This window comes from Cherax quadricarinatus, chromosome 12 (genome assembly GCF_038502225.1).
Source record: "Cherax quadricarinatus isolate ZL_2023a chromosome 12, ASM3850222v1, whole genome shotgun sequence".
In the NCBI taxonomy this organism is placed as follows: Eukaryota; Metazoa; Arthropoda; class Malacostraca; order Decapoda; family Parastacidae; genus Cherax; species Cherax quadricarinatus.
In genome coordinates, this window is record NC_091303.1 from 2,688,326 (window position 1) to 2,710,876 (window position 22,551).

At 39.4% G+C, this 22,551-nt stretch overlaps 1 protein-coding gene across 3 annotated transcripts in view; it reads right to left on the reverse strand.

Annotated features, from left to right (window-relative positions):
- The window catches only part of LOC128686537 (zinc finger CCCH-type with G patch domain-containing protein), a 38,005-nt gene extending 24,584 nt beyond the window's left edge, over positions 1-13,421 (reverse strand). The window contains exons 1-3 of one of the 3 annotated variants that reach the window (XM_070084212.1): positions 13,271-13,421; positions 7,148-7,249; positions 5,184-5,435 (exon numbers count right to left, since the gene is read on the reverse strand). In XM_070084212.1, coding sequence (XP_069940313.1) covers positions 5,184-5,435; positions 7,148-7,222 — 327 coding nt within the window. In that variant the 5' untranslated portion in view covers positions 7,223-7,249; positions 13,271-13,421. Of the gene's footprint in view, positions 1-5,183; positions 5,436-7,147; positions 7,282-13,270 lie in introns of all 3 variants that reach the window. The other 2 variants (XM_070084211.1, XM_070084213.1) reach the window with 2 other exon arrangements.
- Between the last annotated feature and the right edge of the window lie 9,130 nt (positions 13,422-22,551).

Sequence of the window (22,551 nt, forward strand, 5' to 3'; positions counted from 1 at the left end):
TTTTTTTTTCTCATTACACACTGTGTGCTGCAGGATTTTTTTTATACTGCGCACACTGACCACACAGACCCATTCTTTCATATGTAGGCCTACCAGCTTTCTCTCAATAGATTTGAGGGCGCTAGAATTTAGGCATACTAGTAGTACATCAAAAACCCTGGTGCGTAAGCTGTACTAGTACGTCCGAAACCCTGAAAGGGTTAAAGTGCAGGCATTATACTTCCCATTTCCAGTACTCAAGTCTGGCTATATAAAAATAACCGGCTTCCCTGAATCCCTTTACTAAATATTACCCTGTTCACACTCCAACAGCTCGTCAGGTCCCAAAAAAACCATTTGTCTCTATTCACTCCTATCTAACACGCTCCCACATGCTTGCTGGAAGTCCAAGCCCCTCGCCCACAAAACCTCCTTTACCCCCTCCCTCCAACCTTTTCGACGATGACCCCTACCCTGCCTTTCTTCCCCTATAGATTTATACGCTCTCCAAGTCATTCTACTTTGATCTATTCTCTCTAAATGACCAAAGCACCTCAACAACCCCTCTTCAGCCCTCTGATTAATACTTTTATTAACTTCACACCTTCTCCTAATTTCCGCACTCCGAATTCTCTGGATAATATTTACACCACACATTGCCCTTAGACAGGACATCTCCACTGCCTCCAACTGCCTCCTTGCTGCAGCATTTACAACCCAAGCTTCACACCCATATAAGAGTGTTGGTACCACTATACTTTCATACATTCCCTTCTTTGCCTCCATGGATAAAGTTTTTTGTCTCCACAAATATCTCAATGCACCACTCATGTTTTCCTTCTCCAATTCCATGATTACCCTCATCCTTCATAAACCCATCCGCTGACAAGTTAACTCCCAAATATATGAAAACATTCACTTCTTCCATACTCCCTCCCTCCAATGTGATATCCAATTTTTCTTTATCTAAATCGTTTGATACCCTGATCGCCTTACTCTTATGTTCACTTTCAACTTTCTACCTTTACACACCCTCCCAAACTCGTCCACTAACCTTTGCAACTTTTCTTTAGAATCTCCCATAAGCACAGTATCATCAGCAAAAAGTAACTATGTAAACTCCCATTTTGTACTTGATTCCCCATAATTTAATCCCACCAATCCCCAACACCCTAGCATTTACTTCTTTCACAACCCCATCTAAAAACATTAAACAACCATGGTGACATTACACATCCCTGTCTAAGACCTACTTTTACCAGGAAGTAATCTCCCTCTCTCCTGAGCCTCACTATCCTCATAAATACTCTTTACCTATTCCATACACTTGTGACACCTGCCACATTGCCCCCCTGTCCACTCTATCATTTTTTTTTTTTAACAAGTCGGCCGTCTCCCACCGAGGTAGGGTGACCCAAAAAGAAAGAAAATCCCCAAAAACAAAATACTTTCATCATCATTCAACGCTTTCACCTTACTCACACATAATCACTGTTTTTGCAGAGGTGCCCAGAATACAACAGTTTATTTAAGCATATACATATAAAGATACACAACATATCCCTCCAAACTGCCAATATAACGAATCCCTACTTTAGAGTGCAGGCATTGTACTTCCCATTTCCAGGACTCAAGTCCGGCTAAATAAAAATAACCGGTTTTCCTGAATCCCTTCACTAAATATTACCCTGGTCACACTCCAACAGCTCATCAGGTCCCAAATACCATTTGTCTCCATTCACTCCTATTGAACACACTCACGCATGCCTGCTAGAAGTCCAAGCCCCTCGCCCACAAAACCTCCCTTACCCCTTCCTTCCAACCTTTTCAAGGATGACCCCTACCCTGCCTTCCTTCCCCTATTCTGCTTTGTAAAAACCTCTCATAAGCTACCTTTTTCTCTTTTATCACACCCTTTACTTCATTCCACCAGTTACTCCTCTTTCCTCTTGCACCCACCCTCCTATAGCCACAAACTTCTGCCCCACATTCTAATACTGTATTTTTAAAACTATCCCAACCCTCTTCAACCCCCCCCCTTCCAATATTCATACAGTGGACCCCCGGTTAACGATTTTAATCCGTGCAAGAGGGCTCATCGTTATGCGAAATAATCGTTATGCGAATGAATTTTCCCCATAAGAAATAATGGAAATAAAATTAATCCGTGCAAGACGCCCAAAAGTATGAAAAAAATTTTTTTTTACCACATGAAATGTTAATTTTAATACACACAAACTGAAAAAGGCATGCACAATTAAATGACACTTACTTTTATTGAAGATCTGGTGATGATTGATGGGATGGGAGGAGGGGAGAGCATTATCTTCTTACTGTTTAGAAGGGGAATCCCCTTCCATTAGGACTTGAGGTAGCAAGTCCTTTTCTGGGGTTACTTCCCTTCTTCTTTTAATGCCACTAGGACCAGCTTGAGAGTCACTGGACCTCTGTCGCACAACAAATCTGTCCATAGAGCTCTGTACCTCCCGTTCCTTCAAGACTTTCCTAAAATGGGCCATAACATTGTCATTGAAATAGTCACCAGCACGGCTTGCAACAGCTGTGTCAGGGTGATTTTCATCTATAAAGGTTTGCAGTTCAACCCACTGTGCACACATTTCCTTAATCTTTGAAGTAGGCACAATGGATTCCACAACTGGCATAGGCTTCTCAGGGTTAGCCCCAAACCCTTCAAAATCTTTCTTAATTTCCATACTAATTCTCACCCTTTTTACCACAGGGTTGGCACTAGAAGCTTTCTTGGGGCCCATGGTCACTTATTTTCCAGAAACAGCACCGAAAACACTGTAATAATACGAAATATTCCGAGTGTATGCTTGGATGTTACCGCGGAGGCTGGCTGGTAAACAATGGGACGGCCGGCACATGTGAGGGCACATTGGACGCGTCTCGGACGAAAATCGGTAAGCGGGTTTTTAATCGGTATGCGCGGCAAAAATTTTGCGATAAAAGTAATCGGTATGCGGAAAAATCGCTATGTGATGCCATCGTTATGCGGGGGTCCACTGTACTTGCATTAGCCCACCTTTCTGCCAATAGTTCCTTATATCTCAAAATCTAGATGCCCAAAGTTCATACATTATTAATACTACACTGTAGTATAAATACCTACCCAAAACAATACTGCCTTACACCCAATTGTAGCATTCTCATACTACTTTCAACAACTCACAATGTTATATTCCCATAATATAATTTAAATACTCATTATTGAAACTATTGTAATTAGAGTAAAATTACTGTCTACTATAAACAAAAAAAGATGTACAACTAAAACAAACTATGATCAATTTCTTTAGTATTAAGTAGTCTGTAAGCCATTAAATTAAGTCTGCCCATAATGCCTAGGCATGATAGTGGCTCTCTTTGTACTGCAACTCATTAATGTAATTTCATAATCTTAATGTAATCTTGCAAAGAAATAAAATTTGTTTGTTTTGTTTGTTTGTTTGTTTAAATTCCTCCTCTCTCTTATTTGTTGTTGCCATTTTCCTTTTGTCCCATCTACCTCTAACTCTAACTGTAGTTACAACTAAATAATGATCCGATACATCCGTTGCCCCTCTATAAACACGTACATCCTGAAGCCTTCCCATCAACCTTTTATCCACCAATACTTAATCTAACAAACTACTTTCATTACGTGCTATATCATACCTTGTATACTTATTTATCCTCTTTTTCATGAAATATGTATTACCTATTACCAAACCTCTTTCTACACATAGCTCAATTAACCCTTAAATGGTCCAAACGTATATATATACGTTTTTTCAACATCTGAAAGTATGTAAAAAAATGTAGATCTTTTTTTTTTTTGTTTTACATGTGAAAACGTGTAAAAAAAACTTTTATCTACATTTTTTTTGTTATATTTGAAAATATGTAAAAAAAAGTAGATCTACTTTTGTAGCACTACGAATTTGAACGTCGATCTGTTTGGACCATTTAAGGGTTAAAGGCTGCCCATTTTCATTTACCCCTGGCACCCCAAATTTATCTATTACTCCCTCCACAACATTCTTACCTACTTTAGCACTGGGATCCCCAACCAAGAGTACTCTCTCACTTGGTTCAAAACTCCCCATGCACTCACTCAACATTTCCCAAAATTTCTCTCTCTCCTCTACACTTCTCTCTTCTCCAGGTGCATAAACACTTACTATAACCAACTTTTCACATCCAACCCTTATTTTACACCGCATAATCCTTGAATTTATACATTTATATTCCCTCTTTTCCTGCCATAACTTATCTTTCAACTTTATTGCTACTCCTTCTTTAGCTCTAACTCTATTTGAAACTCTTGACCTAATCCCATTTATTTCTCCCCACTGAAACTCTCCCAGTCCCTTCAGCTTTGTTTCACTTAAAGCTAGGACATCCAGCTTCTTCTCATTCATAACATCCACAATCATCTCTTTCTTATCATTCGCATGGATTAACTGTATTTACATTAATTCTCATGGGAAATACTGCTTCGAATTTATGCCATTTCAAATTTAGGCAGACCTTCTGGAATGGATTACGGCCAAAAAACAAGGTTCCACTGTACATTATTTCTTATGGAAATATTACTTCAGCTTTCAGTCATTTAGAATTTAGGCCAACCTTCTAGAACGGATCTCGGCTGATAACCGGGGGTCGACTGTATAATGATCCCCTCCCTCCAACTCAGGAAAGACTGGAGACAGGGGATAAAGAAAGTTCTTAGTGCTAAGGACTTGAATATCTAGCAGGCTTGCATGAGTGTATTAGACTGGAATGAGTGGAGACAAGTGGTTCTTATGGTTTGATGAGCTGTTGGAGCATAAGTAGGATAATACATATCAGACAATTTAGGAATGCCAGTTAGTAAGACTTGAGTCCTGGAGGGATTCATTGGAGTGCCTGCACTCTGAAGAAGAGGTGGGAATGTTGCAGTTAGGAGGGTCATTTGAAATGTGATGTTTGTGCACATCTTTCAAAACTGCAACCGAATGAATTATTGTTAATTCGTTTTCTTTTCGGAATCACCCTACCTTGGTGAGAGATAGTTGACATGTTAAAATAAAAAAATCATATCCAATTTAAAAGTAATATACAATTACAAAAATCAAAAAAATTTTAAATACTGTTTTCACATAAATTATATTATGACTAATATAAATCCAGTAAAATCAATTTTGATATGTTGTACATACCTGAAATAGAGCGAATTCATCATCTAATTTCTTTTCATCATCAGATATCAAATCCCTCTGTTCTGTCTGATGATCTTTTAGTTCAGTATGAGGTGAAGTTTCTTCCTGCTCGTGTGCTTGCTCTTCTTTTGGCTCCTTACTCAGCTCTTGTAAAGTAAGATCCAACAACTGAAGTAGGTTTGCCTGAAGCTCCTGAAGTTGAATCTTTTCTGCATTATCAGCTGTAGCAAGAGCACCTTGAATTTGTTGCAGCTGAAAGAAGAAAATTTATAATTACAGTACAATATATGCAGTACAGTAATCTTTCTGTAATTTTGCTTAACTCCTTATCCAACACTTCACACTTTCACTTTCATCTGACAAGTCCACTTGTTTCTTAAGTTTCCTCCCTCTCCAACTGCCTCAAATTTCTGTAAGGCATTGTAATAGTGTATTAACCTTTTACCATTGCTACATCAAAAAAATAGAAAGATTTCAGTGTGTTTTTAGTATGCTCCAGATTGGTCTACTCTAAGACATTTTTACTCATATGACTTTTGCTGCAACTTTCATAGTTTTTTATGTATTTTTTGAAAGTCCAAATGGTAGTTATTCATACTAATGAGCAACTGGGAACCACCCTCTCCCAAATCTAACTCTACACTGCTTCACATCTTACCTTCTCACTACCTTTGGGAAGGAGATACGGCTCTTTGATATGTTACCTGACGATAACAATGAGTTTCCCTATTGCCTGGAGGTAATTTCAACAATTTCAAATGCTATGATTAGGTTCTGGAACTTTTCAGATGTGAGTCCCAAACAGGGCCCTGGGACACTTATTTAGTTTTATTATACCTCCTCAACCTTCTCATTCCCTGCTTATCTCTCATCCAGTAACACCATTCCCCTACTCCATCTTCTTACTGTAGTTTTTCCTTTTGTTTTTTTAACAAGCTGGCTGTCTCCCATCGAGGCAGGGTGACCTAAAAAAGAAACACTTTCACCATCATTCACACTATCACTGTCTTACCAGAGGCATGCAGATACTGCATCTACCACCACTAAGTACTGATCAGATATACCTGTCACTCCTATAAATGCAGTGATCCCTCTCATAAAGTGACACTAAACAGTGATTTTTGTTTAAACACCACTGAAAAAGAGCACCCATTTTTGCATAGAACTTGAAATGCCTTGAGAGTATGCTCCATATGCACCAAAACATTATGTGCAAAAATCATGTAATATGTAATTATTCCTTAACTTGACTCTAGATTCCCTAAACATTTACTTAATTTCTTCCATGATCTCTCTCTTCTACATTCTTTTGATCTCCAGGTACATAAATACTAATTAGTACCTGCATATCACACTTTCATAGTACTGAAATTACACTCTGAACCAAACAATTCATCAACTGAAACACAAATACTGTATATATGTGCCTTTGGCAACATAAAAATTGGAAGCAAACACAGAAATGTATTACAATATTGTATTCTGATGTTACAGTGAAAATAAATGAAACAAGTTCCTGAAACAAATGTGTTATCTGAACAATCACATTCAATGTAACATGTTATAGTCATGGAAATAAATGGTCTAAAATACCGACACAATGGAAATATAAACACATATGCCTTATACTGCATATGTGTTTATATTTCCATGTTATAGCCACGATGAATGTGTCACACAAGAGTTCCTGAACATCTACAAAAGCTACCCATGCAGTTTTTGCTCAGGGATATAAGTCCTGATGGAAAACTACAAATGTCTGCAGCACAGTGATTGCAACTGTAATGAACTAATTTCAATTCACGACAAATTAAAAATGGAAAATTAAATAAACTTCCAGTCATAGCTTAAATATTCAATGCTTGTGCAAATATCCAGGAACATGTGTGTTAAACTATACACAAAGAACAATCATATCTAACAGAAAAGCTTTTGAAAATGTACATAAAAAAATGTGAACGAACCTGAGTTTGGTATACTTCTATTGAGGCTAGCAGTTCTTCTTTTGCCATGGTTATATTGAGTTCCTTCCAGTCCATGCAGACAGTAGTCAGCCTTTAAAGGAACTGGTAAAAGTCAATAAATATAACCCAAGAACCTGCAAAATCAATAATAGAATTGAAACATTGCATAATAAAATCTCTTATGCAGTAAAGATATTAACATTTAAAAAACTATGTTGTTATATACACTCATTGGCTACTTTATGAGGTGCACCCATCTAGTACTTGGTAGGGCCCCCTTTTGCTCCCAGAACAGCCTGAAGTTTTTGTGACATGGATTCAACAAGGCTCTGGAAACATTTCTTAGAAATAATGGTCCATGTTGAAATGATAGCATCATTCAGTTGCTGCAAATTTGTCAGCTGCACATTCATACTGAATATCTCCCATTCCACAACAAGCCAAAGGTTTACGCCAATTTATGACCCTACCATCTGCATGTCGTAGTAAAAATCATGATATTTTAGACAAGGCGACATTCTTCCAATCTTCAACAGTCAAGTTGTAGTGAGCCTGTACTCACTGTAGCCTCGGTTTCCTGTTTTAGCTGACAGGAGTGGAACCCGGTTGGTATTCTGCTGCTGTAGCCCATCCACTTCAAGATTCAAGGCATTGTGTGTTCAGAGATGCTCTTCTGCATACCACTGTTGTACACATGGTTATTCAAGTTACTGTCATCCTCCTGTCAGCCTGAAGCAATTTGGCCATTATCCTCATTATCAATCCATTTTTGCCCACAGAACTGCTCCTCACTTGATGTTTTGTGTTTTTCATACCATTCTCTATAAGCTCTAGAAACTTTTGTGTGAAAACTCCAGAAGATCAGCAGTTTCTGAGATACTTATACCACCTCTCTGGTACCAACAATCATTCCTTAGTCAAAGACACTTAGATTGCATTTTTTTTCCCCATTTTGATGTTCAGTCTGAACAACAACTGAACCTCTTGGCCATGTCTGCATGCTTTTAGGCACTGAGGTGCTGTCACATGATCGGCTGATTAGATATTTGCATTAGCAAGAAAGTGTATCTAATAATGTGGCCACTGACGGTGAGTGAGTATGCTTGTGCGTGAACACATGCACACACGTACTCATGCAGGATGTTCCAGAGATGGGGCTCAGAAACAAGGGGTCACAATTAGAAGCTGAAGACTCAGATGAGTCAAAGGGATGTTAGGAAGTATTTCTTCAGTCATAGAGTTGTCAGGAAGTGGAATAGTCTGGTAAGTGATGTAGTGGACGCAGGAACCATACATAGTTTTAAGACGATGCATGATAAAGCTCGTGGAGCAGGGAGAGAGAAGACCTAGTAGTGACCAGTGAAGAGTCAGGGCCAGGAGCTGAATCTCGACCCCTGCAACCATAAATGAGTACAAATAGGTGAGTACACACACACACACACACACACACACACACACACACACACACACACACACACACACACACACACACACACACACACACAGGCAGGGCCAGGAGCTGAGTCTCGACCCCTGCAACCACAATTAGGTGAGTACACACACACACACACACACATGCACACACGCACACACACACACACACACACACACACACACACACACACACACACACACACACACACACACACACACACACACACACACACATAAAGTGTTAATCCAAACATACCTGAAGTAGAGTCGAGCTAATGTAAAAAAAAAAAAAAAATTTTTTTTTCTTTAAGATTCTTCAAAAACTCTCGATTTTGAACACTAATATTTCCACCACAAAACCTAAATATTACACCTGATTTACACCTGATTTACACCCCTCAGGGAAGGTTCCTTGAAGCTGGTGAGGGGCTCTTGATCTGGGGAACTTGATTTGTGTTCCAGTTCCCCAAATTGAGTCTGAATACCTTCCATCCCCCCATAGGCACTGTATAATCCCTATGGGTTTAGCGCTTCCCATGATTAGTTAGTAACTTGTAACTACTAAATACTAGTATATACAAGTATGTATAGAAATAATGAATGTTAATGAAATAGTAATTTTAAGAGACAATTCAGCAAATACAATATTTGTATTTAAGAACTGTAGGGATGACTGACCTGATGAGCTAACAGAATAGTAAGCTAGTAGCAAAAGATAATTTAACCATATATTATAAACACTTATGATAATTAAATACAAAATATTACATCAATTCAGATATTACTGTTAAAAAGAAAAAACTTTATTCAGTTATTAACCTTGAAGAGTTAATAGCCCAGGAAAACCCAAGAAAGCCATGCAGTGCTCTTATGTATGTTGGAGTCCTTATGTCTTTGCCTAGCATGTGACCCAACAACTGACTAACTCCCAGGTATGTATCTATTTATTGCTAAGTAAACAGAGGCAGCAGGTGCTGGAAAACTTTTTCAAACATCTTACCCCACTCAGGCCTGAACCTGGGTCCTCTTGGTTGTGATTATTATTATTACAGTCATAACTAAGTGTTAAAACCACTAGGGTCACACAGCCTCTTGGTTGTGAGTCAAATACCCTACCACTAACCTCGAGCAGCATTTCCTCTTAATAACAGGCAGCACTTCACTGATGCTAAGACAGTCAAAGAGATGGCTGTTTAACGAACCACATAAACAGTGATTATCTGACTTATATATTACTAGTGCATGCTGCGAGTTCATGTTTCTGTTCACGCTTCAAAACATTTGAGTGCAGTTATCTTATACAGCCTCACCTCACTTAACAACAGAGTTCCGTTCCTAAGACCACGTTGGTAAACGAATTCATTGCTAAGTGAGGAGCATACCATAATGGTAGTAGGTTTGTGTCAACTATCTTTGATATTGTTTTAATGCCACCTTTCTGCCATTTATAACATTTCTGGTATATTTTTAAATGTTTATACAGTAACGTACTGTATATTGTAATAAACAGAATAGAGGAAATAAATTCTAATATACATTACATTATTGAAGTATGCATACTGGTCAGAGAGCCCGTCGTAAGTCTGAGTCGTTGGTAAACGAGTACATCGCTAAGTGAGGACAGGCTGTATTTCATTTATTGGCATTGTGGTGCCTTATAATTATTAATGAAAGACAATCTAACCTAACCTAAAGTACCCTTGGCTAAATAACATATACTGAGAAAACTGCTGTAAACTGTATGAAAGAAATCCACAAAGAATTTGTCAGGATGGGTTGAACTATGAGGTTTCTCCATTACACATTTTAATAATAATAATAATTATTATTATTATAATCATAAGTAATCACTAAACACACAAGGGTCAAACAATAATAATAATACATGTACTAATAAATGTATTTATCTTCTGCAGTAGTATACAGGTAGCATAGTTTACATGTAATAAAATACTGTTAGACACACAAAAAAAGCCACTAGCATGCAATGCATTTTGGGCAGACTAATCCTAATGCATAAGGCCTACTTAACAACCAGACATGGGTTATTACCTGGAATATACCTGGAGAGGGTTTTGGGGGTCAACGCCCCCGCGGCCCGGTCTGTGACCAGGTTTCGTGGTGGATCAGAGCCTGATCAACCAGGCTGTTGCTGTTGGCCACACGCAACCCGACGTATAAACCACAGCCCAGCTGGTAAGGTACTGACTTTAGGTGCCTCTCCAGTGTCTTCTTGAAGACAGCCAGGGGTCTATTGGTAATCCCCCTTGTGTATGCTGGGAGGCAGTTGAACAGTTTAGGGGCCCCTCACACTTATTGTGTTGTCTCTTATCTTGCTAGTGGCACCCCTGCTTATCATTGGGGGGATGTTGCATCGTCTGTTGAGTCTTTTGCTTTCATAGGGAGTGATTTTCGCATGAAAGTTTGGTTCTAATCCCTATAGGATTTCCCAAGTGTATATTATCATGTATCTCTCCCGCCTGCATTCTAGGAAGTACAGGTTGAGGAACTTCAAGCGTTCCCAGTAACTGAGGTATTTTATTGCAGTTATGTGTGTCGTGAAGATTCTCTGTACATTTTCTAGGTCAGCAATTTCACCTGCCTTGAAAGGTGCTGTTAGTGTGCAGCAATATTCCAGCCTAGATAGGACAAGCTACCTGAAGAGTGTCATCATGGGCTTGGCATCCCTAGTTTTGAAGGTTCTCATTATCCATCCTGACGTTTTTCTAGCAGATGCGATTGATACAATGTTGTGGTCTTTGAAGGTGACATCCTCTGACATTATCACTCCCAGGTCTTTTACATTAGCTTTTCACTCTATTGTGTGGTTGGAATTTGTTTTATATGCTGATATAGTTTTAATTTCCTCACGTTTTCCATGTCGGAGCAAATGAAATTTCTCATCATTGAACTTCATACTGTTTTCTACTGCCCATTTAAAGATTTGGTTGATGTCTGCCCAGAGTCTTGCAGTGTCTTCAATGGAGGACGCTCTCATGCAAATTCAGGTGTCAACTGCAAAGGAAGACAAGGTGCTGTGGCTTACATCTCCATCTATGTCAGATATGAGGATGAGAAACAGGATGGGAGCAAGTACTGTGCCTTGTGGAGCAGAGCTTTTCACCGTAGCTGCCTCAGACTTTACTCTGTTCACTACCACTTTCTGTGTTTTATTTGTTAGGAAATTATAGATCCATCTACCAACTTTTCCTGTTATTCCTTTAGCACACATTTTGTGCATTATTACACCATGGTCACACTTATCAAAGGCTTTTGCAAAGTCTGTGTATATTACATCTGCATTTTGCTTGTCTTCTAGAGCATCCAGGACTTTGTCATAGTGGTCCAGTAGTTGAGACAGGCAGGAGTGACCTGCTCTAAACCCATGTTGTCCTGGGTTGTGTAACTGATGGGTATCTAGATGGGTGGTGATCTTGCTTCTTAGAACTCTTTCAAAGATTTTTATGATATAGGCTGTTAGCACTATGAGTCTGTAGTTCTTTGCTATTACTTTACTGTCCTCTTTGTGGAGTGGGGCTATGTCTGTTGTTTTTAGCAGCTGTGGGATACCCTTGTGTCCATGCTCCCTCTCCATAGGATGTTAAGAGCATGTGATAGGGGCTTCTTGCAGTACTTGATGAACACAGAGTTCCATGAGTCTGGGCCTGGGGCAGAGTGCATGGGCATGTCATTTATTGCCTTTACAAAGTCATTTGGCATCAGGATAATATCAGATAGGTTCGAGTCTACCAAATTTTGTGTCCATCTCATAAAAAATTCTTTTAGTCTTCGACTCTCGGTCTGGTTAGCGACTCGCTAAAAACTGAGCCATACTGGGACTTGAGTAGCTCACTCATTTCCTTATTGTCATCCATGTAGGACCCATCTCATCTAAGTAGGGGCCCAATACTGGATGTTATTCTCGACTTTGATTTGGCATAAGAAAAGAAATATTTTGTGCTTCTTTCAATTTCATTTATGGCTTTTAGTTCTTCACACATTTCTTGACTCCTGTAAGATTCCTTTAGCTTTAGTTTGACGCTTGTTATTTCTCTGACCAGTGCCTCTCTAAGTATTACAAAAATGAGAGGGAGTTAAATTAGCATCAGAATACCAACAAGTTAAATACTGTTGCTGCCTTCGTTCAGATATTACAGCCTCAGATTTATGGCGACCCAGAGACGACTTATTGCACGTATATACTTATTGTATATATTATTATTATTATAATAAAAAAGAAGCGCTAAGCCACAAGGGCTATACAGCGCTGCCTTATTATATATAACCCATCGAAATGCACATGCATGCTAGTGGCTGTCTTTTGTACTTAACAGTATTTTATTATATATAAAATAAATTTTTAAACAAAACAAAGAATTTAAATTTGTTTTGTCTGCATGACTGCAGCTCATGTAATACTCTAGCTTATTCTTGCAGCCTTTCTAAGGTAATATTGACACGCCAGGCAAGTATTTTCACCAATAACTTAAGTTTGAAGCCAAGAATGACTACACCTGAAGAAATACATGAATCTTTAAAAAATTATACATCTGCTTACAGCAAAAAACAAATACTCAATAAGATTTTATTTGTTCATTAGTATAATACAAAGGCATGAACCCCTCAAGAACTATTACTGAATTGGAACAAAGTGGTATGAGCGCTTGAGTGAAGAATTCTGGTACACACCTGTACCACGGAAACAGCTCTGGAAACACATATGGAAAATTCAAGACATACAAGCCATTAATCTTGTTTATGTTGTTGTTGGGAGTGAAGGTTGAGAGAGATGGTGGAGCCGCATGAACTTTACCGTCTGGACACCAGAGTCCTGTGCCGCCACCTACCTCTCAGGAATCACTCTAACTTCAACTAAATACTAAATAATAATAATAATAACTATTTCTACACGTACATGTACAAGGCATACAGGCCTAGCTGACATCACTGACTTGCTACTATATAGAAAATCCCTTGTTATGCAGAGCATTTTGGGCAAATTAGGTCAATTTTGTTCCAGGATGCTACCCATTCCAGTTGACTAACACCCGGGTACCCGTATTGCTGGTGGGTGAGCAATGGACAGCGAGTGTCTTATGGAAACACTTCCTAATGTTTTCCAGCCGTTCTTCGAGATCGATCCCCGGATCTCAGTGTCTTAGCTGAGTGCCTTGTATAAGTACATGTACAAGGTATACATGCCTAGTTGACATTAATTACATACTACTATGTAGAAAACCTTTTATTATGCAGAGTATTTCGGGCAAATTAGGTTAATTTCGTTCCAGGATGCTACCCACATCGGGCAAATTAGCATGCAGCCCACACCAGTCCACTAATACCCTGGAAAGGGTCGCAACTGGAAGCTGAAGACTCAGACAAGTCACAGGGATGTTAGGAAGTATTTCTTCAGTCATAGAGTTGTCAGAAGGTGGAATAGCCTAGCAAGTGATGTAGTGGAGGCAGGAACCATACATAGCTTTAAGATGAGGTATGACAAAGCTCAGGAAGCAGAGAGAGAGAGGACCAGTAACATTCAGTGAAGAGGCGGGGCCAGGAATTGAGTCTCGACCCCTGCAACCACAATTAGGTGAGTACAATTAGGTGAGTACCCAGGTACCCATTTTACTAAAGGGTGAACACTGGACAGCAGGTGTCTTAAATTCTGATGTTTACTGAAGATTGCTTTAAGTCTCACCAATGTACTGTTAACTACAACCACCACAGGGTATCAAATCAAATCAAATCAAATCAAATCAAATCAAATTTATTCTCTAAAAACATTACAATGTGGGGTTTACATATTATAGGAAATTGTTTGGTTTACATATTATATAAAACTAATTATAGAGAGGGCCACTATCACACCTAGCATGACTAGGCCTTTCGGGCAGACTAAGATTAATTCAGAACTCTATATTGGTACAGATTAATGCTAAGTAACTGCATTGCAGTTCGCAAATTTAGCAATGTACAGAATGGGGTATAGAATGAGTCACATAACCAGAGACCAAACAAAACGTTACTTATCAATTCTAACCAGCCTGATAAGAGGGGCAAAAAAAAAAAAATTGTATTATGAGAACAGATTATCCAACTTAAAAGGTGATATAAAAAAGACCTGGAAAACCCTATCTGAAATTCTAGGTACAAAAAAGATATCAGGAAACAGAGCACTCAAACTTACAAAGCCAGATGAACCTCAACTCCCACCAACTGAAACAGCAAACAGACTCAATGTTTTCTTCTCCACCATAGGAAAAAACCTTGCCAATAAAATCCCAAGCTCAAATACCCCACCCAATGACTACCTCACTGGCACCTACCCGAACACACTGTTCCTAGCTCCGACTAACCTAACAGAAGTCTCCCTTATTATCAACACATTAAAAAACAAGTCAGGAGATTTAAATACCTTACCACCCCTTATATACAAAAAAGCTTTGCAAGTGCTGCCACCAATCACTGCAACACTCTTTAACAAATCCATCGAATCCTCTACCTTCCCTACAGTTCTCAAAATAGCGAGGGTCACCCCGATACATAAAGGAGGAGATCAAACAGACTTGAATAACTATAGGCCAATATCCAACTTACCCCTTCTCTATAAAATCTTTGAAAAATTCATTCATAAGCGAATCTATTCCTACCTCATCTCCCACAACATACTCAACCCCTGTCAGTTTGGGTTCAGGCCTAATAAAAATACGAATGATGCTATTAAACACATGCTAGACCAAATATACACTGCACTCGAGAAAAATGAAGTCCCATTGGGGATCTTCATTGATATACGTAAAGCTTTTGATACAGTTGACCATGATTTGCTGCACATAAAATTGTCTCACTATGGTATAAGAGGGCACTCCCTCAACTACCTAAAGTCGTACCTTAGCAACAGAAGCCAATATGTGTACACAAATGGAGCAAACTCTTCCACACAGCCAATTACAGTTAGTGTCCTACAGGAAAGTGTCCTTGGCCCTCTTCTCTTTCTCATTTACATAAACGACCTACCAAATGCATCGCAACTACTCAAACCCACACTATTTGCAAATGACACTACATACGTCTTCTCTCACCCAAGCCCAGTCATGCTAGCCAATACTGTAAATACAGAACATATCTACCTGGATGATAATTAACAAACTTACTCTCAATATTGACAAAACCTACTTCATGCAGTTTGGAAACAGAACCACAGATGTCCCTCTTAACATAATGATAAACGGATCACCTATCACAAAGCTCACAGAGGGAAAATTCTTAGGAATCCACCTTGATAATAGACTCAAATTTCAAACACATATACAACACATTTCCAAGAAAATCTCCAAGACCGTAGGCATACTATCGAAGATACGGCAGGTGAAATTGCCGACCTAGAAAATGTACAGAGAACTTTCACGGCGCGCATAACGGAGATAAAACAGCTCAATTATTGGGAGCGCTTGAGGTTCCTAAACCTGTATTCCCTGGAACGCAGGAGGGAGAGATACATGATTATATACACCTGGAAAATCCTAGAGGGACTAGTACCGAACTTGCACACGAAAATCACTCACTACGAAAGCAAAAGACTTGGCAGACGATGCACCATCCCCCCAATGAAAAGCAGGGGTGTCACTAGCACGTTAAGAGACCATACAATAAGTGTCAGGGGCCCGAGACTGTTCAACTGCCTCCCAGCACACATAAGGGGGATTACCAACAGACCCCTGGCAGTCTTCAAGCTGGCACTGGACAAGCACCTAAAGTCGGTTCCTGACCAGCAGGGCTGTGGCTCGTACGTTGGTTTGCGTGCAGCCAGCAGCAACAGCCTGGTTGATCAGGCTCTGATCCACCAGGAGGCCTGGTCACAGACCGGGCCGCGGGGGCGCTGACCCCCGGAACTCTCTCCAGGTGAACTCCAGTTTCTATTGAAGCTCCTGTACTGGAGTATCACAGGGTACGATGTATATATTCCAGCACTGATGTTATCATGCTTTGTTTGTCCTGTTCTGGTGAAATTTCTAATGATTTTTGTAAAGAATGAAGATAATAACATGTGCTACTGGGAAATAAAATAAATAAAACAGTATTGCATAACTGTAATTTAATAATTCTGTCAGTAAGCTGTTCAGTTCCCAATTATTTCACGGAAAAAAGTAGCATGTAACCTTAAATATTCCATGAAGGTTATATTCTGTGCATACAGCTGTAGTTTCCCAAACATTTTACCTCTTCAAACAAAAAACTCACCCGAGTGTATTGGAGTGGAAGGGAATTACTTCATACATATGTATTTCGAGAAGTAACTTCCCTACTTTACACTCTTAATGACTGTGTTAATGATGGTTGTCCGAAATCAGTATTAAATTGATTCCGTTTATTAGTTAGTAGTGGAAGAGTTGAGATGTTAATTGTTGTTTGTACACGAGAACACAGGCAAGTTTTATCTTGCTGGGAACAGCACCATGAATTTACTGCAACCTTATCATGCAGTTAGCAAAAATTAGTTATTACTGCTGTTATGTCTCTGAATCCATCAATCAGAGTTTGTGTCTCGGTGGGACCTAACCGTAGTCCTTTTTAGTTAGTTTAATATGTTTATTATGCACCCCATACCCATCCTGTGGGCGGTAGTCAAAAGATTACAGAGGTACATAATTGGTCCAGGGACTGGACTCCAAAGTTTTGATAGCTGAGCAAGTTACAGAGGTAATGAACTCACAATTTACAAAGGTAATGAACTCACAATTTACAAAGGTAATGAACTCACAATTTACAAAGGTAATGAACTCCAGGTAGGTCTGGTCACAATCATGACAAGTTACAAAGGTATTTACAGATTACAGAGGTACGTAATGGGTCCAGGGACTGGGTCCCCAAAGTTTTGATAGCTGAACTAGGTACAAAGGTAATGAGGTCACAAGTTACAAAGGTAATGAATTCTGTAGAATGGTTACTTATGTTTATACATGGCTACAGTCATGAACAAATTATAGAGTAATGAGCAATTCACACTTCCACACCCGGTCACAACTGTGGCTCGATTGCTAGCGCACTCACCTCACACACTGAGGTCCGGGGTTCGAATCCCGGTATGGCTGGGAAAAACACTAGGACGTGTTACCATAAGATACCTGCTGTTCCTGTTCACCCATTAGTAAAATGGGTACCTGGGTGTTAGTGGACTGGTGTGGGTCACATCCTGGAACAAAACTGACCTAATTTGCTCCTAAATGCTCCGCATAACAAGCGGCTTTCTTGGTAGTGGTCAATGATGTCAGCTAGGACTGTATACCTTGTACATGTACTTGTAGAAATAAAGATATTATAATTGTTATTAACAATGCCAACATCAAAATAACAATAATAACTAACAACGACAGCAATATTGTTTCTAATAACATTACAATTATTATTATTACTACTACTTTCAATGAACTAGCCGTATCCCATCGAGGCAGGGTGACCTAAAAAGAAAAACGAAAGTCTGTCTTTTTAAAATTAGTAATGTATACAAGAAAAGGGGGTTACTAGCCCTTTGCTCCCGGCATTTTAGTGGCCTCTTACGACACGTATGGCTTACGGAGGAAGAATTTTGTTCCACTTCCCCATGGAGATTATTAATATTATTATGATTATTATTATTAGTAGTAGTGGTATAGTAATAATAATATTAATAATAATAATAATAATAATAATAATAATAATAATAATAATAATTATTATTATTATTATTATTATTATTATTATTATTATTATTATTATTATTATTATTATTATTATTATTATTATTATTATTACAAGTACATGTACAAGGTATACAGGCCTAACTGACATCACTGACATACTACTACCAAGAAAGTCCCTTGTTATGCTGAGCACTTCAGGCAAATTAGGTAAATTTTGCCCCCAGGATACGACCCACACCAGTCCACTAACACCCAGGTACCTATTTTACTGATAGGTGAACAGGGACAGCAGGTGTCTTAAGGAAATACGTCTTAATGTTTCTACCCGCACCGGAGATCGAACTACGGACTTCAAAGTGTGTGAGATGACTGCGCTAACAATCGACCTACGGGACACAATAATCAGAGAATGTGTGGGGTGCCAACTGATATAACAATACTGACACAATATTGCATTAATATTAGTCTCTGTGCAATAACCAGAGAATGTGTGGGTGCCAACTTGCAGTTTTATTTAATAAACAAAATTGGGACATGCGATAACATGTGAAGGTCTCTTCTGATTGGCTCAAAATCTTCAATGCTGATGTTTAACTATATTACAATGCACCACTCTGTGCTATTCCTTTTGCTTGCATTGAGATAGAGTGGGCTGATCTTATGGGATACTGGGATATTTTTCCCAGATTGCGCAGTAATGGAGAGACTTCTAGAATTATCACTAATTACTATGACTAATTTTTGCTCTAATTTTATTTATGCGCACTCATGCGCACATGACTTCATTCACATTCACACATATACACACACAAACATGCGTTCATTACCAGTGTTAACTTGTTTAGTTATCAAAACTTTGTGGCATAGTCCTTGGACCCATTATGTGCCTCTGTAAACCTTTGACTACCGCCCACAGGATGGGTAATGGGTGCATGATGAAGCTAATAACCTAACATACATGTGCGAACGCCTTCATAAACAAAGCTGGTGGAACTGCATCTTCTTATGTAGGTGTAATTTGAAGGAAAAAAAAAATGACAGTATTTCTCTTCAAGGAATAGGTATAATGTTTGTCAGGAAACAGGCCAAGTGTTTCCTGATTTGGGTGTTAGTCATATGATGACCAGCAACTGGAGCTTTTGCTCGTCTGACCGAGGCCTTCGGTTGGCTAAGGGTCCACATCTTTTATAATTATGGTTATTTTTATAACAATTTGTACGCCATCCAAGGAATTTTTATACTTATCAGTATTGCTAACAAATGTAGATGCCCAAGCGGATTTTATGGTCTTCTGTTTTAATGTTTTTTTTTATTATTTTTAGTGTATTCATTATATCATGGAAGAATTAGCCAATGAAACTATTTTCACAAAGGTGATTTATTTGTTTATTTATAGAGTTATAAACAATGCGGGAAATTCATTGTATGTGAACCACGTTACATTGTAAATTAAGAACAAAGTTTGTATTGTCATTGTTACAGTCAGGAAGTAATTTTCTAGATTTCCCAAATATATGCCAGTCTGTTTTTATTCTCTTAGCGTTTGCTGCATGATTATTTAAAGCATATTAACATGTCGAGAAAATGTTTACGTCTCCTCTAAAACGGTAGCATTAGTTGGGTTGGGTGTTGGTCGGGTACCACAGTCAACATTCTCGGCCCAGTCGCATCTCATATTCACGTCGTCGAAGTACGGGTCTTCTCCACATTCGAATAGATAAGCAACTCCCTTAGAGCACTCACAGTATTCTTGGCAATCATCAGGAACGGCAATGTAATACGAAATCTGTTGTTGTGAACAGCAGAGAAGAGGTGGAGTGATTATGATGCGAAGTATATAGGAAAAGTATCACATTATGTATTTACTAACAAATCCACACACTAATATGGATTTGTTCAAGCGTATACAAATAAAAAAAACAACACGAGAAATGAATCCCACCATCGGGACCATTCGGAGGGAACATGTCGGATATTTCTTGATCGCAGGGGGTCCCTGACTCACCTAGGTTGAAAGCGGCTGACAATAAGGCCACTGACAGCAATATTAGCAACGACTTCTGTAGATGAAGAAGAATATCACGTAGCGCTAAAAAATTAACATCGGGTGGGTTATATATATAAATCCTAATGTAGTAATTTTCCAAAAGACTTTGAGAAGTCACTTAAAGATTTATTAAGACGTGAATGTCAAAATTGGCAAGATATTTGTGTGTTAAAGAAAACTACAGGACCACTGTAACTAGATGTTAACTAAATACTACAAACCGACCGTATCTCGACGAGGCAGAGTGGTTCAAAAGGGAAAACAAAAGGTTCTCCTTTAAACATTGCCTGGAGTTTACCTGGAGAGAGTTCCGGGGGTCAACGCCCCCGCGGCCCGGTCTGTGACCAGGGCTCATGGTGGATCAGAGCCTGATCAACCAGGCTGCTACTGCTGGCTGCATGCAATCCAACGTACGAGCCACAGCCCGGCTGGTCAGGCACCGACTTTAGGTGCTTGTCCAGGGCCTGCTTGAAGACAGCCAGGGGTCTATTGGTAATCCCCCTTATGTATGCTGGAAGGCAGTTGAACAGTCTCGGGCCCCTGACACTTTTTGTGTTGTCTCTTAACGTGCTAGTGACACCCCTGCTTTTCATTGGGGGGATGGTGCATCGTCTGCCAAGTCTTTTGCTTTCGTAGTGAGTGATTTTCGTGTGCAAGTTTGGTACTAGTCTCTCTAGGATTTTCCAGGTGTATATAATCATGTATCTCTCCCGCCTGCGTTCCAGGGAGTACAGGTTCAGGAACTTCAAGCGCTCCCAGTAATTGAGGTGTTTTATCTCCGTTATGTGCGCCGTGAAGGTTCTCTGTACATTTTCTAGGTCGGCAATTTCACCTGCCTTGAAAGGCGCTGTTAGTGTGCAGCAATATTCCAACCTATATAGAACAAGTGACCTGACGACTGTCATCATGGGCTTGGCATTCCTAGTTTTGAAGGTTCTCATCATTCATCCTGTCATTTTTCTAGAAGATGCGACTGATACAATGTTATGGTCCTTGAAGATGAGATCCTCCGACATGATCACTCCCAGGTCTTTGACGCTAGTTTTTCGCTCTATTTTGTGGCTGGAATTTGTTTTATACTCAGATGAAGTTTTAATTTCCTTATGTTTACCATATCGGAGTAATTGAAATTTCTCATCGTTGAACTTCATATTATTTTCTGCAGCCCATTGAAAGATTTGGTTGCTGTCCGCCTGGAGCCTTGTAGTGTCTTGAATGGAAGACACTGTCATGCAGATTCGGGTGTCATACGCAAAGGACACGGTGCTGTGGCTTACATCCTTGTCTATGTCAGATATGAGGATGAGAAACAAGATGGGAGCGAGTACTGTGCCTTGTGGAACAGAGCTTTTCACCGTAGCCGCCTTAGACTTTACTCTGTTGACTACTACTCTTTGTGTTCTGTTTGTGAGGAAATTATAGATCCATCGACCGACTTTTCCTGTTAATTCTTTAGCACGCATTTTGTGTGCTATTACGCCATGCTCACGCTTGTCGAAGGCTTTTGCAAAGTCTGTGTATATTACATCTGCATTCTTTTTGTCTTCTAGTGCATCTAGGACCTTGTCGTAGTGATCCAGTAGTTGACAGACAGGAGCGACCTGCTCTAAACCCATGTTGCCCTGTGTTGTGTAATTGATGGGTATCTAGATGGGTGGCGATCTTGCTTCTTAGGACCCTCCCAAAAAATTTTTATGATATGGGATGTTAGTGCTATCGGTCTGTAGTTCTTTGCTATTGCTTTACTGCCCCTTTTGTGGAGTGGGGCTATGTCTGTTGTTTATAGTAACTGTGGGACGACCCCAGTGTCCATGCTCCCTCTCCATAGGATGTTATAAGCACGTGATAGGGGTTTCTTGCAGTTCTTTATGAACACGGAGTTCCATGAGTCTGGGCCTGGGGCAGAGTGCATGTCATTTATCGCCTGTTCGAAGTCATTTGGCGTCAGGATAACATCAGATAGGCTTGTGTTTACCAAATTCTGTGGCTCTCTCATAAAAAATTAATTTAGATTTTCGACTCTCAGTCTGGTTAGCGGCTTGCTAAAAACTGAGTCATATTGGGACTTGAGTAGCTCACCCATTTCCTTGCTGTCATCTGTGTAATATATACAGGAGAAGGGGTTACTAGCCCCTTAATCCCGGCATTTTAGTCGCCACTTACGACATGCATGGCTTACGGAGAAAAATTCTGTTTCACTTCCCTATGGAGATAAGCGGAAATTAATAAGAACAAGAACTAGT